This window comes from Mesoplodon densirostris, chromosome 6, assembly GCF_025265405.1.
Source record: "Mesoplodon densirostris isolate mMesDen1 chromosome 6, mMesDen1 primary haplotype, whole genome shotgun sequence".
Lineage (NCBI taxonomy): Eukaryota > Metazoa > Chordata > Mammalia > Artiodactyla > Ziphiidae > Mesoplodon > Mesoplodon densirostris.
The window spans coordinates 124,138,095-124,155,683 of NC_082666.1; the positions used below are offsets into that span (position 1 = coordinate 124,138,095).

A 17,589-nucleotide genomic window follows, 5' to 3' on the forward strand; every position below is an offset into this window, starting at 1 on the left:
AAGTGTATGGCTCCTCAGTTTGCCCGACATACAAATTTGGATTTTTATGTGTGGATCTGTTTAATTGGGCCCACGGAGAGATATAGGTAGAGCTCATCTTTCGGAAACTCTGTCTTCTTTTGTTTTCTCCCTTCCCACCCCCTTCCTGGTGCTCTCAACCATCTGCCCTTCAGATGCCTGTCACTCTGATGCCCTCTTCTCCTCCCCTCTCACCCCTGTCTTAGGCGGAGTTCTTCAGATATATAGGAGAGAGAGAGAGATGATAAGGAATTGGCTCATGTGATTTTGGAGGCTGGCAAGTCCAAAATCTGCACAGCTGATGTCCTAGTTCAACTCAAAAGGTTGGAAGCTGCTGTAGAACCAGGAAGAGGCAGTGTGCCAGTTGAAGGCTGTCAGGCTGGAGGATGCTCTGTGACTCAGGGGAGGGTCAGCTTTTGGTTCTATTCAGGCTTCAACTGATTAAGTGAGGCCCACCCACATTGAGGAGGGCAATCTGTTTTACTCAGTACTGATTTTTTTTAACTTTTTATTTTATATTGGGGTATAGTTGATTAACAATTTTGTGTTAGCTTCGGGTGTACAGCAAAGTGATTCAGTTATACATATACATGTATCTATCTATTCTTTTTCAAATTCTTACCCCGTTTAGGTTGTTACATAATGTTGAGCAGAGTTCCTACTCAGTACTGATTTAAATGTTGATTTCATCCATAAACACAATGGAGGCACACCCAGAATAATGTTTGGCCAAATATCTGGGTACCCCGTGGCCCAGTCAAGTTGACACATAAAAATGAACTGTCACAAGTGTGTCCCTCATCAACCTGACACCCATGCACATCTCCTTAAATCATGCTTAATCTCCAAATGAAGAAAGTAACAAGGTCATAATTCTGCCTAATATACATGATATAACGATCCTGAGAGTAACCCAAAAGGCACTAACCCCTTCCCCAGAAGAGGAGGTAAAGTCCTTGAGTGATGTTTACTCTTCTTTTTTTTTTTTTTTTTTTGCCTGTGTTGGGTCTTCGTTGCTGCACGTGCGCTTTCTCTAGTTGTGGAGAGCGGGGGCTACTCTCCGTTGCGGTGCGTGAACTTTTCATTGCAGTGGCTTCTGTCTTTGCAGAGCACTGGCTCTAGGCGCACGGGCTTCAGTGGTTGTGGCTCGCAGGCTGTAGAGCGCAGGATCAGCGGCCATGGCTCACGGGCCCAGCCGCTCCGCGGCATGTGGGATCTTCCTGGACCGGGGCACGAACCCGCGTCCCCTGTATCGGCAGGCGGACTCTCAACCACTGCACCACCAGGGAAGCCCTACTCTTCTTAATATCCCATAACTTAAATATTATGACATAAAGTTAACAATATTTAAATACTGTGATATAAAGTCAATACATTTTGTACTTTTTGTTACGTGATAAGGGGATAAGAGAGGGAATAAAACAAAGATATATACACATATATGTCAATATATAATCATAACGCAATGAGGAAATACTCTTGACAAAGTCCTCGCTCATGAAACTGGTCAGAGAGCCACAGCTAGGGTTTATAACCATCTTCTTCCACTACCCATTCTGTCTTCCCTTTGCCTTCAGCAAGCACCTCAGCCGCTTGTGCTTCTTTACCTGGTAGGGTGACCCAAGCCTTCATTCCTGAAGGGCCGTTAGTAGTCCTGCCTGGATTGGGTTGTTGTAATTCTCCACTGACCTTAATCCCAGGACATGGTAATACTGAGAGACACCCTAAGTGATCTCCTAGACTCCAGACGTGCTCTTTCTTACCTCCATTGTGGAGAGGTCGTCTGATTTCTCTTTGGCAGTCAGGGTCTGTCAGCACAGTCAGCACAGTAACTTCTTTGCCTGTTATTTCAGAGGCATGAGGAGCCCAAAGTGAGCAGGCCACAGTCTTAGCTTCCAGTTCAATGGAGTCGTGTCTCCTGGCAGACATATCCCCCTTTGGAACTAAGATCACTAAGCCAGCAGAGCATCAGTTTCTGGGAACAAGAAGCAAAAAATGTGCTAGTGGGGCACTAGGTTTAATAGTGAGTGGTGGCTTTCCATTTCCCCTTCTGGATCCTTGGACCGGAGTCCTGGCTGTAAGAGAAACAGCACCATGTTTTTGTTGCTGATTCAGAGCATATACGGCCCTGCAAGGTATTACCACAGAACTGGCACTGTAACTGAGTCTTCAAAAGGCCATTTCACCCTTCTCTTCAGCCAGCTGCTTCAAGACGGTGGGGGACATGGTAACGCCAGTGAATCTTATGATCATGGGCCCACTGCTGCACTTCATTTGCTGTGAAATGAGTTCCTTGATCAGAAGCAATGCTGTGTGGAATACCATGTATAATGCATTCTGTAAGTACATGGCTGGTATTTTTGGTGAAGCATTGCATGCAGGGAAGGCACTTCTATATCCAGAATAAGTCTCTAAACCAGTAAGAACAAATCACTGCATGATGGAAGTGGTCCGATGTAATCAACCTGCCACCAGGTAGTTGTCTGATCACCCTGGGGAATGGTGCCATATTGGGGATTCATTGCTGGTCCCTCTGTTGGCAGATGGGGCGCTCAGCAGTGGCTGTAGCCAGGTCAGCCTTGGCGACTGGAAGTCCATCCGTGTTGCTGAACCCATGCATAAGCTCCATTCTTGCTACCATGGCCATTTTGTTCATGAGCCCATTGGTTGATGACAGGGGTGGCTGGAGAAGAAGCCTGACTGGAACCCATAGAACAAGTCCTCCTCTTCACTTGATTATTAAAATCCTCCTCTGCTGATATCACCTTTGGTGAGCATTCACATAGGACGCCATGAGATGGACCTCAGCTAAAACTCCATTGATCACCTGACCGCCATAAGTCCCTACTCTGACTGGTACGTCACAGTGATGGTTGGGTCTCCTGGAATCAGTGTCAGTTCAGAGCTTGTGTCCAGTGGTGCCTGAAAGTTCTGATTATTTCCTCTTGCCCAATGCACAGTTATCCTGGCAAAAGACCGTAGGGCCCTTTGGGGAAGGCTGGAAAAATGATTAGTAGTAAATATTGTTGGTAGTGTACAAGGGTCCTTCCTCGAGGGGACCTGGCCTCTTCATTCAAGGGGTTCTGAGTCTATAAAGTGGCTCAAGTCTGAGAACTGGTTGGGGGTTATGACACTCTGTTTTTATGATTCAAGTTAGACTCTTGTTCACTTGACCTAGAACTTTTCTGCTTACACAGAACAAGTAAGAATTAGTAGGCTTCCTGTCTATTTCACTTCTAGGAACCCCATGATGAGCTAACCAATACCATCAGTGTGCAGGACTCAGGCCCTTCTGATTGCGGCATTGACCCTGCTGTCCGTCACAGGGACCCTTCCCTCCCTGCCTTCGGGGCTTGAGTGACGCCTCTGGTCCCTGCCACCACGGATCCAATCACTCTCATTGTGGTTACGTTTCCCAATTCCGTGACTGCAGTTCCCTCTGTGAAGTCTGGCCCACAGAGAAGAGCCAGGGATGCCAGGGCTTGCCTCTCAAGTTTCTCTCTCACAGTCGTGGTGAAAGGCATGTCTTCTGGACCTTCCCAGGGTGGGGAAGTGAGTAGGTTTCATATGACAAACTCACTCGAACATTCCCATCTCCCTAAGTCATGGAATCCCTTTCTCTACATTAAACCAAAGCAGGTCTGGCAATTCTAATTCACTCAGTGTGGGTCTCCTTTTGGCCATATTTCAGCCAAGCAGCGAAGCAAACTGTTAGAGCCCTTTCTTCCTCCCCAAGATGCAAAGTTAGATGCAGAATCCCTGCTTAGTGAGCCCGTGGCAATAAATGCCGCCTGATCCAACTTTACGTTCCTTCCACGATTTATCCCACAGCCTTCATACCCATCCCCACACGTGTGGCCGGGTTTCTATCTGCAGGAGTTAGAAAACGCAGAGGGTAGTGCACCTCCTCACGGGTCACGCCTTGTACCTCACTTCAGGGGCTGCTGGGACTCGAGTCCGCTCAGAGGTCTGGAAGCCCAGAGCCGTGGTGGGGTCGACACTGGGGAGAACCAGCAGTGTCCTGCTGGTCAGCTGCCTCAGGGCCGGTCATTACCCTTTCCGCAGGCAACGCAGGGTTAATACCCTGGGACGGGCGGGGGTGGAGAGGCCACTTCTCCTGGGGACAGAGAGACAGCTGCCACTGGCAGAGGAGATGCATCAGAATTTAGGGTTCAAGTTCCCCAGCTCCATCAGGGTCTTCCCACACACCCCCATTCCAACTTGCAGGATCCCATTCCTTCCCAGTCCGTGGCCTGGGTTTAGCAGGAGACACCCTGGGAGGCTGGGAGTTCAACTCGCATTGTAATTCAGCCAGTCACAGGGGGAGATTGCGGGTCTGATTTTCAGCAATCCCAGCCCTGTGGCTACAGCGGGTAAGGGTCTCCTTCAGGGCAGACATAGAAGCTTCCAGGTCATTTACGGGGCCCTTGAGCTGGGAATCCGAATCCCTGAGCTCATCCTTTTCTTTCCCCACTTTGTCCAGTAACACTAGAAACAACCAGCCAATCTCATCATACTTGTTATTTTGACCAAAATGTTCAAAGGTATAATATACATGGTTGCCTAGATCCTTGCTTAGGCGTCTCCATTATTTTGGGTATCTCTACTGCCAGGGATTCTCAGGCTGCTTTTACTACTGGATAGAGAGTCCTTAGCATCTTTAAATCTAATCATATGTGAGAGCCCGTTCCAGAAACCCCAGACCAGATCAGAAAACTCATCTTTAAAATTCTGTTCACCTGGAATCATTCTTGGTACGAAAATCTGTATTAGCGTTCTCCAGAGAAACAGAACCAGCCACCAAGATGTATATTTATGCTGTGTCCAGTAGGCTCTCTGGAGAGAGAGACTGATGTATTATAAAGAATTGAAGGTATTGGCTCACATAGGTGTAGAAGCCAGCAAGTCCCAAGATTTGCAGGGTGAGTCAGCGAGCATAAGACCCAGGAGAGATGATGCTTTAATTCCAGCCTGAGTCTAAAGGTCTGAGACCCAGAGAGCTGGTGGTGTCGTTGTAGTCTGAAGGCCAGCAATCTCAAGACCCGGGAAGAGCTGATGTTTTAGTTTGAATCCAAAGGCAAGAGGAAGCTGATGTCCCAGTTTGAAGCAGTCAGGCAGGAGGAGTCGCTCTTACTCAGCCTTTTTTTTTTTTTTTTTTTTTGCGGTACGCGGGCCTCTCACTGCTGTGGCCTCTCCCGTTGCGGAGCACAGGCTCCGGACGCGCAGGTTCAGCGGCCATGGCTCAGGGGCCCAGCCGCTCCGTGGCACGTGGGATCCTCCCGGACCGGGGCACGAACCCGTGTCCCCTGCATCGGCAGGCGGACTCCCAACCACTGCGCCACCAGGGAAGCCCTACTCAGCCTTTTTGTTCTATTCAGGCCTTCAACTGATTGGATGAGGCCCACGCACACTGGGGAAAGCAATTTGCTTTCCTTGGTCCCCCAAGTCAAATGCTAATCTTGTCCAAAACACTCTCACAGACACACCCAGAATGATGTTGCACCAATGTCGGCTGAAAAAAATGCACAATCTTAAAGTTGAGAATGATGTTTTACTCAGCGGCTATACCGAGGACTTAAGCCCAGGAGACAGCCTCTCAGATAGCTCTCAGGGACTGTTCCGAAGAGTTAAGGGAAAAGCCAGCACATATAGGAGTTTTTGCCAAAAAATCCAGGTAGTTGAACATCAAAAGACTATTCCTCATTAAAGAAAAACCAGACATCTCAAGTTAATGAATTTAGCACTCTTCTTTGTATGGGAAGATGCAGGAGTCTGGGCTTAATGAAATTATTCCTTTGATAGGTACCTTCACTATCTTGGGCCAGTATCCTGTTGTCTTCCATCCTGAATCCCCTCAGGGTGCACTGTCAAGGGTGGCTGCAGTGACGGATGCTTTGATGGCTGCAACATCCTTTGTTTACTGACATGGCAGGCGACATTCTTTGTCCACACCAAATATCAGGGCTCCCCCGGCCCAGTCCAATTGACACCTGAAATCAACCACCAGAGGTGACATCAGAAATGAGGCCTGAGAACAGGGGAGAAAGTCAGGTAGAGCAGGGCTGGCAAGGATGAGCAGAGGCGCTCCAGGTGGAGAAGCAAACGTGCAAAGACCCTGGGCACATGCATTATCACCTTTAATTCCCATGGTCCCTGAAACTGAAGAACCGGCTGCCAGATGAGGTCTAGTCAAGCTCACGCAGCTCGCAAGGAAGGGAAATGGGATTCAGATGCAAGGTGGTTCAGATCCAATGTTGTGCGAGCTGCCTTGAGTGGCCTTCTCCTCCAAAGTCACCTAAGACCCGCGTTCCCCTAAAAGCACCTGAGCAAACGAGAGATGCTTCTTGCTGACAGCACAGGCTTCCTGGTGGAGTTTCTGCACTCTATTCCTGTCTACCGTCCATCCGTTTCCCCAAAAGGGACTGACCTCTTGCTCCCCTTGGGACAGCTCTGCCCTCAGTTTCCCCTTAGATCCCACATCAAAGGTTGGTTACCTGGCCCACTCTTTTAACTGACTTGAAATGCTCTATGGCTTCTGCTTATGAGTACTTCATTCTGATATAAGCCCTATATTAGTCAGCCCGGGCTGCTGTAACAAAGCACCACAGACTGGGGATGCTTAGGACTGAAATCTCTTATCTCACAGCTCTAGAGGCTGGAAGTTTAAAGACAAGGCGTTGGCAGTGTTGGTTCCTTCTGAGGGTTATGAGGGCAGGAGCTATTCCAGGCATTGGCTTGTAGACGGCCATCTTCTCCTTGTGTCTCCTTATAACATCTTCCCTGTGTGTGTCCGTCTCTGTGTCTCAGTCTTCCCTTTTTATAAGGACACCAGTCATATTGGATTAGGGGCCACCCTAATGACAACATTTCAATGTGATTATCTCTGTCAAGACCCTGTCTCATGAGGTCATATTCAGAGTGGGTTAGGATTTCAGCATGTGAATTTTGAGGGAACACAATTCAGCCCATAACAAACACTGTTACCTTTCCGTTTTAGTCCTTCACAGCAATATTCCCAACAGTTTTTCTCCTGGAAAATGGCCCAGAAGACTAATTGGGATTCCATACAGGAATTTGTATGACTATACTCAATTTCCTGGACCCTTCCCCAGGAAGTGCGTGTGTTTGTGGAAGTATGTTCAACCTGAAAATATAGAAGCTCTTGGCTCTAGAGAATAGAATATGTAGCCACTGAGATCTGGAGGTTCTAGAATGTATAGTCACATTTGGGGGGTCCAGAAGTCTGGGCCTTATCATTCAGGGAGCTCCAGGAGACAGGAGGGAGGGCCCCATGATCCCAGACAGCGCTGTTGTCTTCACAGAGCTCAGACTTGGAGCCAACCTCTCTGATTCTCTGGTTCTCTTTAACCATTTGGTTTCAAACCTGTGTTACCTTCATTTTATATCAGTGAGCATTTCTGCTCATATTTTCTTTACTCTAGATTGGCGGTGTTGCAGGGGATGGAGGTGAGGTAAGATCTAGTTTGCCTGTTGTCATATTCTGGCAACAAAGCCAGGTACTGAGTATTTCCTTAGTAACTGAAACAGTCCCACAGTATTTCATCTAAAATACGTATCTGTGTGACTTCTAGGATGCATTGTTCCAGAGAAGGCATTAGCAGATAGTTCTCGTGGTTCATCCTCTGGTAATCTTGTTGTTCTTAGGTTGCGTTCAATCAGGACGAAGCCCATTCATGCACTTTGTTTCATTTTAGCCTCACAACATTTTTTTTTAATTTTTATTTTGTATCAGGGTATAGTTGATTAACAATGTTGTATACGTTTCAGGTGTACAGCAAAGTGATTCAGTTATACATATATGTGTATCTATTCTTTTTTTTTTTTTTTTTTTTTTGCGGTACACGGGCCTCTCACTGTTGTGGCCTCTCCCTTTGAGGAGCACAGGCTCCGGGTGCGCAGGCTCAGCAGCCATGGCTCACGGGCCCAGCTGCTCCGCGGCATGTGGGATCCTCCCAGACCGGGGCACGAACCCGTGTCCCCTAGCATGGGCAGGCGGACTCTCAACCACTGCGCCACCAGGGAAGCCCCGTGTATCTATTCTTTTTCAAATTCTTTTCCCATTTAGGTTATTATAGAATAATGAGCAGAGTTCCTTGTACTATACAGTAGGTTTCTATTTTAATTATTGCAGTGTGTACATGTCAGTCCCAAACTCCCAATCTCTCCCTCCCCTAGCCTGACAACCTTTGTGGACAAGACGTGTTGCAGGTGTTGGTGTCTTCACTTTACAGAAGGGTGACCTGAGACTGGGAAAGGTTAAGGGAAAGGTTAAGCTCAAGGTCACACTATGATTAAGATCCTGACCCCTTGCCATGGCTCTGAGATGCACACATCTAGGGCCCAGCCAGAAGAGGAGACGCTGAGAGCAGATACCAAAAAGGCATTTCCACTCAGGTCCTGCTTAGGTGTCATGTGTGGGATAGACTGGAAAAGAAGGAAATGGTACCAAGAGTGTTAGTAAGGGAACAATCTGAGACCCTCACTCTAAGGATAACCCAACTATAGTCATGGGACGTTATATTTGCTCCTGTCCTAATGATGGCAGAGGTCTCGTCCAAGAACCTCATCCTAACCGGAGAGCAAGGTGGGACATCACTTGAGCTACATTGGACTCTCCGTTCAACCTCTGCATATTTGTTTAAATTGTGTCTTTGGGCAACATTTCTCTTGGTTGTTAAATCACCACATATAAAGCCTCTCACATCTGAAAGAAAATTTCAGGGACAAAACGAACATCCCTTCCTACAGGAACGTGTCATTCATTCATTCATAGACAGGTGCTGATAGGCTTTCGCGCTGGGGCTGGCAATGAGGTCTCCCTCTGGCTGAAGCCGAGCTGCTCTCCAGAATAAAGGAAGAGGGACAGCAATGGCCACAGCCAGGGTGGAAGGTGCCAAGTGCTGACTGAAGCTCTGGGTCTCTTAAACTGTCCGGGGAAGGAGCCTGGATTCTAATTTGCTGTGGGTCTTTAGGCAGAATCACTTAATCTTTCAGGGCCTCTGGTTTTTTGGGGGTTTTTTGTTTTGTTTTGTTTTGTTTCATATGTGAATCAATGGATAAGACCAGCTGTTCTCTGAGACTTCTTCCAGCTCTGTGATGAATTCTGAGTCTCCATTTGCCAAACGGAAAGCCAGCGGTACTTCTATAGTTTGTGCCTCTCCTAGAATGTTTCTTCCTATTCTATAGGAGGATTTCTGTGTGTGTGCTAGACAGTGCCTACCCTGAGACTATCGTTTGGGAATTGGAGCCAAGAAAGCATCATTGCTTATTTGCTGAGTGGCCTCGGACAAGGCTCTTGGCTACTTTCTTTTTTTTAATATAAATTTATTTTATTTACTTATTTATTTTTGGCTGCTTTGGGTCTTCGTTGCTGCGTGCGGGCTTTCTCCAGTTGCAGCGAGTAGGGGCTACTGTTCGTTGCGGTGCGCTGGCTTCTCATCGCGGTGGCTTCTCTTGTTGTGGAGCACGGGCTCTAAGTGCGTGGGCTTCAGTAGTTGTGGCTCGCGGGCTCTAGAGCGCAGGCTCAGTAGTCGTGGCGCACGGGCTTAGTTGCTCTGCAGCATGTGGGATCTTCCCGGACCAGGGCACGAACCCGTGTCCCTTGCATTGGCAGGTGGATTCTTAACCACTGCGCCACCATAGAAGCCCTCTTGGCTACTTTCAAGTCAGCTTCTTCATCTACAAGTAGGAATATAATATCTGCCCTGCCTATATCCCACCCAGCACAGTGCCTGACCTTTGGAAAGTTCTCAGGAAACATTTGCTCGTTGAGTGCATCAATGAAAGCAGGACCACAGGGCAGAAGCTGAGGACGAGGGATTACACTTACCAATCCGTTCCCTAAGCACTCACCTCCTTCCTCCTGCCACAGACAGTGTCCAGGAGTTTACATGTTGTAAAGAGAACTTGGAATTATTCTGTGGTTTAGGGCGGAGGAGCCACCTGGAGGGGAGGCGGGGAGGAACATGCCCACTTGGAGGATTAGTAGGTTCGCTTGTTATTGAGAAGCAAGGGGGATTAATGAAAAGGAGAATTATACCAGCTTCTTGGTGCCTGCGGGAGAGCTTACCATGACACCTGGCCTACTTCTGCTACATTGTTACTTCCAGGGCCTAGTCCTTGAGGAGTGTTTATAGGGCACTACTACCTATTGGCCTTGAACTCAGGTTGTCGTTTCCCCAGCCCCACAGGACTGAAGGAATGAAGCCTAATTCTCTGCTCAGCTTCTCTACCCCCTGGTCCTTACCGCAGATGCCCACACAGTTTCCTTTCTTCCTTTTCTCCTGAATCTCAGCCCTGGACCTTGGCAGCCCTGAGCCCCAGCCCCAGTGAAGCTGCTGAAAACCCTCCTCAGCTTCTCAGCCTCTCTGCCCAAACCAATTACTAGTCAACAAATGCCTTGAGAGGAGAAAGAGGCAAAGAAGGTCTGGCTTTCTTCAATGAGTCTCCCTTCTCCCTGGGATTCCGGCCCTTGATCGCTCTCCAGAGCTCTCAGAAGGATGTCTTGGCATTCTGTCTAATGATTCTGGTTGTTCTCAGTGGGAGATTTGAGTCTGTACAAATTAATCCATCACAGGCAGACATGGAAATCCACTGGCATTTTTTTCAATGCTCCTCAGGTAACAACAGCCAGGATTGAGAGTCCCTGACCCAGGCTGATATTCTCATTGAACAAAGAGGAGCCTGAAGTCCAAAGAGGGCCAAATGACTTACCCGGCCACCCAATTTGTTAATGTGGGAGCTGGGACTCAAACTCGGGTCCTCTGAAGTGCAGGCCAGTGTGCCTTCCAGGGCACCAGGCCAGTCTCCCGAGAGCCTCTCCTTCTGTTTCTGTCTCCGTCTCCCTTTGTAAGCTGGCACATTGCTGTGGATTATGAGATGGACCGCACCCACCCCCTCCCCGCCCATGCACCCCCCTACCCACGGGTGGGCAGTGTTGGTACCCTGAGGGCTTGGTGCTTCTGCTCATCCCCCCACCCTCTCCCCACTCCCAGTGCAGACCAGGAACAGACCACCTACCTGTCCCAGACATGCAGTCAGCTGTGGCTCTGTGCTAATGGGCGGGGATGGCCTAATTACAGCCCAGAGCTTCCTGAGTAATTACGGGCCTTCTTGGGACTCCATAGTGCATCTCCCCACCTCGGCCACGGCTGCTCACGTTTCCTCCTTTGTCTCAAATGTGCCCCCGCTGCTCAGAGACGCATTTAGCTCCCTGTCCCCCACTTTGCCCTTTAGCCCTTCCGATACCCAGATCTTGTTACAGGCTGGGTGAAGGGCCTCCTGTTGTGGAGGGGCCCCTGGTCAGCCTCTGCCTGCATCCCTTCCCCCCATGCTAACCGCTAAGCTTTGCTTGTTGACTTCCTCCCGGGCCAGACCCAGGTCCTGCCAACTCTGCCCTCTCTGACTGCATGACTCATGGCTGGCTCTGGAGGCACAGGCAGAGGCTTGGCTCACCAGAGGAAGAGAGTCCTTCAGGTGACCCCTTCCCAGCTCTGTGGGGACCCTCCACCTCCTCCGAGTGGCACGACGGCAGGACGTCCTGGCAGTGGGAGGGGGTCTGGGGACCAGACCAGGAGCCTCTCAGGCCTGGGTTTGCATCCTGTCTCCACCCTTCCTGCTTGGTGATGATGGGCAAGTCGCCACTCTCTGCACCGCGATTTCTCATCTGTAAAATGGGGTGACGATCTCAATGTACGGTGCTGGGGACGTAGGAGAGACTAGGCAGGCAAACGTTCACTGCTCAGAGAGACAGGATCTTCTCTATATGGGAGCCGGGAGCCCTCCCAGTGGCCGTGACCCAAGAGAAAGCAGGTCACAGAGAAGTCAGGGTGAGCCGGGGCCATCGTAGGCGCACCGACACCGAGACGGGGCAGTGAGAGAGGCCAAGGCCTGCAACACAGGTCCTGCCCCAGGTGGAGCCACCCACCGGATGTCCTCCAGGCCACTGACGGGGAGACCCGCGTGGGCTCTCAGAGACGGGGTCAGCAGTGGCAGTGGAGAGGGAGGTGACCCCTGTCCTGCCGGGCCTCCTTCCACCTGCACTAGGGGCTGAGGAGGCCGGTGCGACCCAGGCTTCTGCTCAAACCGACACCCTGGGCCCGTGGGCACCCAGCCTTCCCCAGCCAGGGAAAGGTACCCAAGAGCTTTCCCAGAAAGAGGAGCCCGAGGGGGCTGGAGGGGAGAAGCCAAAGAGAGGCCTTTACTCTCTGCCTTTTCTCCCCGCGGTTGGTGTAGAAACCGTGAGAAACCCTTGCAGCCGCCGTGCCCTTAGGGGCCAGGGAACAGAGGACGAGCGAGCGCCGAAGACGGTGGCTCAGCAAGGCTGGGGGGTCCCACGGAAGGAGGGAGGGGCTCCCGCTGCATCCGTGGGCGTCCTTGTCCAGATGAGATTTCTCAGGCTTTTCCTGAGTCCAGGCTGGGGCTGGGGACCATCCATCCAGGGGACAAGAGTGGAAGCCACAGCCGTGGTTATAGAGAAAGAGAGAAGAACCAAGGAGCTGGGGCAAGCCCTGGGAGCCACGTTCTTGGAGCAGGAGGGACAGAGGCAGGAGGAGGGGTCCTCGCGGAGCCGCAGGGCCCTGGGGGACGGTCAGGTGCAACCTCGATGTTACAGATGGTCTGAGCGCGGACGGGCAGCGACTTGCCCAGCGTCACTCCACGCCCTCTGATTCCCTTCCACTTGCACAGCCTACGGGGGCCTCTCCACCTCCGAATGGCTCTGCTTTTCCAGCCCCGGCTGGCCCAGGCGCCAAGGGCAGAGCTGGGTTGAGGACAGGCGCAGCGGCTTTGCTGGTTCCCGGCCATGCCTGCCGGGCTGGGGCAGGTGGTCCCTGCCCGGGGTCGCCCTGTGCCCTCATTGGGTCGTGTTGTTCTGGCTGCTGTGCTGCAGACTCTTGCTTGCTCGCTGCAGACACAAGGGCAGGTCAAGCCGCTCCCAGACCCCAGCCAGCCCATGACGGCATCCCAGCCGGTGCCGCCCGCAGGCCACGTGAGCCGAGCCCATGCAGGCCACAGCCCTGCTGTGTGTGGGAGGCGGGCATGGGCAGGAGGTGTCAGGGAAGGGTTGGAAGGTTTTTATTGGCCCTGGTGGGGCTGAGTCTGTCTGGGCCCCAGTTTAGATCGTCACTGGAGGATGGGGTTCACTGACTCCCTGCTCCACTTAGAAACACTCCGGGAGGGAGGTGAGGGGGGCACCGAGGGGGTGGGAGTGTGGGGGGAGGCTGGGGGCGGGCAGCAGGTAGCCCCGGCCAGGATGGACAGCGGTGGTGTCAGGGGTCGAGGCCGCAGAACTGGGTCACGGCCACTGGGAGGGCTCCCGGCTCCCACGGAGAAGATCCCGTCTCTCTGAGAGGCCCACCCGGCTTCTGGTTTCCGCTCAGGCCCCCCTGGGGCTATCACGTCACCTCTCTGAGCTTTAGATGCCTCCTCTCTGACATGGAGGAGTTGGACCGGCTCCCACCGAGCTCAAAAACTCCAGGATTCTGTTACAAAGGGGATGGTGTAACAGCAGAGTTCTCAGGGAGAGCCGAGTATGGGTGTGAGAATTCACCCCCCAGGCCAGGCCTGGGGGGCAGCCCGAGACCCGGTGCCAAGACCACTGAAGAAAGCCAGGCTTTTGCGGTGCCTTGACCCCGCGGGGGCTAAAGCTGTTCTCCACAATTCCTGTTCTCCTTAGGCCAGAGGGTTCTTTTCTTCTGACCCCGGGGCATCTGACGGGCCTTGGCCAGAGGGACGGCCACACTCTGCTCTGTGTCCTCAGGGTTGGTACAGCTCTGAGAGGTGTTGACTCTGACCTACATGGCAGACGGGAAGGGCATTAAGGTCATCTGACCCCTGGCTTGAGTGCTAGACTGGGCTCTTTAAGGAAGAGAAGAGTGTCTTCATCCTGGCGTCTCTCCCAGGCCCTAGGCCAGAGCTGAGCAGGGGGTCCACAGCTGTTTGGTGAATCACGCTCTCAAGTGTATACTGAGCTCCCCCTGCCGTGTGCCTGGGCTCCGAGCCCAGGGCAGGGGATGGGAGCCGTGGCACCCCCCATCTTCCTGGGGCCCTACAGTCTAGTGGGATCCACCAGAGAGGTACCAAGGATTTGCTTTCCCTATATTGTGACTTCTCTTTCTATGTGTCAACTAAAAGATTCAGAAAGTAGTAGCTCCAAGAGCTCAGAGAAGATGCTGGAGTAGTCAGGGTGGACTTCCTGGAGGAGCTGCCCTTTCTCTGGGTTGTTGCTGTTCCCACTCACCCACTCACACTGGGAGGGATCCACTTCTCAGGCTTCACTTTCTTGGGTGTCTCCTCCATGTCACCTGACTCCATTCCTGGTCCCAGGTGCCTAAAGGTCAGGGGCGAATCCTGGGGTTGGGATGGGCTTGGGGCAGGAGGTCAGGACAGCAGTCAAAGTCCATAATGAGTGTAGGCCTCCAGGCCGGTCTCCAGAGAAGGACAGATGATCCTGGATGGTTGTGGCCTTTGCCCAGAGCCGTCCAGCTCTCTCAGCCCCCAACCTGAGTGCACGTGTGGAACTACGGCCAAGCCCTGAAGTCAAAACAATGAGTGCCCTCCAGGCACAGGCCTCATGCCAAATGCCAACGCATGTCAGCTCAGGATGGGCTCACAGCCTGCAGGTGAGATTCTCAGCCCCCCTTCACCGGTGGCCAAGCCGACTTAGAGGGTCAAGTCAGTCGGAAGACCTGGGCCCTGTGGCTTCGGACCCTCGGGCGTCACAGTGCCCACCGCCAGGCGTCTACTTCACGGGCGAGCCTTGGGACACCTGCGCTCCTGGACTGACCTCTCCCCTCTTCTCTCTGACCCTAGGTGCCCCAGGCCCTCCAGGACCGAGAGGACTCAAGGGAGATGTGGGCGTGAAAGGGCCTGTTGGCAGCAGAGGACCAAAAGGAGACCCCGGCAGCTTGGGCCCCCCAGGACCTCAGGGTCCTCAAGGGCAGCCAGGGGACACCGGGCCTGTAGGAGAAAGGGGGCCGGTTGGCCAGCGAGGTTTCCCAGGCCTCAAAGGCTCGAAGGGCAGCTTTGGAACTGGAGGCCCAAGAGGACAGCCAGGCCCCAAAGGGGATGTGGGGCCCCCAGGGCCAGAGGGGCCCCCAGGGTCTCCAGGGCCAGAGGGGCCTCAGGGAAAACCAGGGATCGCTGGGAAGATAGGGTCACCAGGCCAGCGGGGGCCCACGGGGCCAAAGGGCGAACCAGGAATCCAGGGTCCCCCTGGCCTCCCTGGGCCCCCAGGCCCACCGGGAAGCCAGAGCCACTATTGAGGAGCGGCCCAGTCCTGGACACTGCCACGCAGAAGGTGGGGAAGGGTGCTCGGGTGAAGAGAGTCCCCCGAAAAGCCGCACCTGCACACATTGTGGTCCTTTGGTCCCAAAGAGCGTTCCCCCCAGGCCTGCCCCTGCACCTCCGGGCTTCCCAGTAGTGACTATACCATAGAAGGCAGCCCCGTATACACACATGCACACGCACACGCACATTTCCCTGCTGGCCAGGGGGCTGACTGGGTTTCCTTGGCTGGGCGGGAGGAGAGGGCAGGAGAAGCCCCCTCTCCTGTGGCTGAGCCTGCCAGGGAAGTGGCTACCTCGGGGCAGCGGTCTTAATTCTGGCTCTGAATTGGTGACCAGCGCTAGTCTTTCTAGCATCTTCACACCCATCCTAGCTGGCGGGCAGTTCCCTGAGGCTCCCAGGGGTTGAAAACACCCAGGAGAAGCTTTGCAGGGGATTATGGTTCAAACTCGAGGGACGAGGTGGACTTGGCAACCACAAGACCTTCCCTGTAACCATGGAAGCAGAGTCCCGGGAACTCACACGGGACACAGCAACTCCACCTGGGCCCTGAGCACTGTGCCCCCAGGAGTTCAGCATTTTTTTCCACATCTCCAGAAAATTCCTCGCTTCATCCTTGCGTCCGCCTCTCAGGAGCATCCCAGAAGGAATCCAAGCAGGAGCTTCATCTGCACCGGGACACTCTCCAGGCCCTGGAACGTTCTACCAAAGTAGAAGGCCCCGTTCCGATCCGGGGGGTGACTGCTTTGTGGCAACTGGGGGGGGGCTGACCGCTGGGCCGCTCTCCCTTCCCCCGGCCTGCTCTCCTCCTGACCTCACCCCACCGTGACCCAGAATGGCCCCAGGCCTCTCTGCATGGGCAGCTTGACCAGATGAGGGGAAGGGGCCCCGGCTCCCTTTGACGTCACCCCTCACCCACCTTCAGCCTCCTGCACAGCCAGCAGCAAGGAGGACTGGGACACCCCCAGAAGGGCAAACTCGCAGGGAAGCTGCTCCTCCTTTGTGTTCTAACAGATAACGACCACCCCTGGGATGGGGGCTTACAGCGGTCCCCTCCCCAGCCTGACCCAGAGACCGGCCCCTCCCCCTCCCAGAAGCCTTCCCCCCTTCTTGTAACAGGTGTGCAACTGGCTTGCACTCCTGCCCTCACTGCCGTGTAGTTCTCCTGTCTACATATGATATCATGCCACGTAGTACCACCGACTCAGTAAAGAGCTATTTCCAGGAGGGAGGTGTCTTCTGGTCCTTTCTGCCTGACGGGGACCGTGATGCCTTCAGGGGCTCCACCTCCCCTGGCCTTTGAAGGGGAACCAGTGCACAAGGGGTCCCTTAGATATGCAGCCCCACTGTGGAGTCCAGGTCAGACCCCCTGGCCCTTGACTCTGGAAACACTTGAGTTCTGCTGGGAGTTCCCAGTGGTCCTGCAGGGGCCAGGGACCAAGCGTGGCTGAGGGATTAGCCACAGCGAGCAGGAACCCAGTGGAAGCAAGGTGAGCCTGCTAATCTCACAGCAGGGCCCTAGAGCTCTTGGGCTAGAACGAGATTGGAAAATAAGACAGGACACCTGAGTGATACCCCCTGCTCCCCCGTCTTGTCCCTAAGACAAGGAGATAAAACAGAAAAGGGGGAGGAGACCAGACCTGCTCCAAAGGACCTGGCCCTCCAGGGTCCACAGGAAACAAAGGACAGCTGGGTCCTCTGTGAATCAGCCGGGCCTGTTCCAGGAATCAGGGGTGCGTGAAGGGGCTGTGCCCTCGGCTGGCTTTCAAGGCATATGTCTTAGTCTGTTCAGGCTGCTGTAACAGAACACCACAGACTGGGTGACTTCTAAACAGCAGAAACAACATAAATGATGAGAGTCATCCACCCTCGTGACCTAATCCCTTCCCAAAGGCGCCCCCCCTCCTGAGCCCATCACACTGGGGGTTAGATTTCAACATAGAAATTTGGGGGGGTGGACACGAACATTCAGACTATGGTAGCATAGTAACCTCATTCGTCAGTAAAACATGGCCTAGTGAAAGCCCTGTGCCTCGTTTTGCTTTTTTACTTTTTTGGGTGGGGGGCAGGGGTTGGGGGGAGCATCTTAGTCAGAATTCTCCAGAGAAAGGAAGGCTGAGAAGTGCCATGATCTGCCATCCCCAAGCTGGAGGCCCAGGAGAGCCAATGGTACGGTTCCAGCCCTAGGGCAGAAGACAGATGTTCCAGCTCACACAGTCAGGCAGAGAGAGGATTCTCCCTTCCTCCACCTTTTTGTCCTATTCA

The 17,589-nt window shown here is 53.0% G+C and overlaps 1 protein-coding gene across 3 annotated transcripts in view; it reads left to right on the forward strand.

Moving 5' to 3' along the window:
• Positions 1–16,551, forward strand: part of SCARA3 (scavenger receptor class A member 3) — a 43,241-nt gene extending 26,690 nt beyond the window's left edge. Inside the window, exons 6-7 of one of the 3 annotated variants that reach the window (XM_060102598.1) lie at positions 2,217–2,357; positions 14,851–16,551. In XM_060102598.1, coding sequence (XP_059958581.1) covers positions 2,217–2,357; positions 14,851–15,302 — 593 coding nt within the window. In that variant the 3' untranslated portion in view covers positions 15,303–16,551. Of the gene's footprint in view, positions 1–2,216; positions 2,358–2,695; positions 2,734–14,850 lie in introns of those variants that run through there. The other 2 variants (XM_060102601.1, XM_060102599.1) reach the window with 2 other exon arrangements.
• The last annotated feature ends 1,038 nt before the right edge of the window (positions 16,552–17,589 follow it).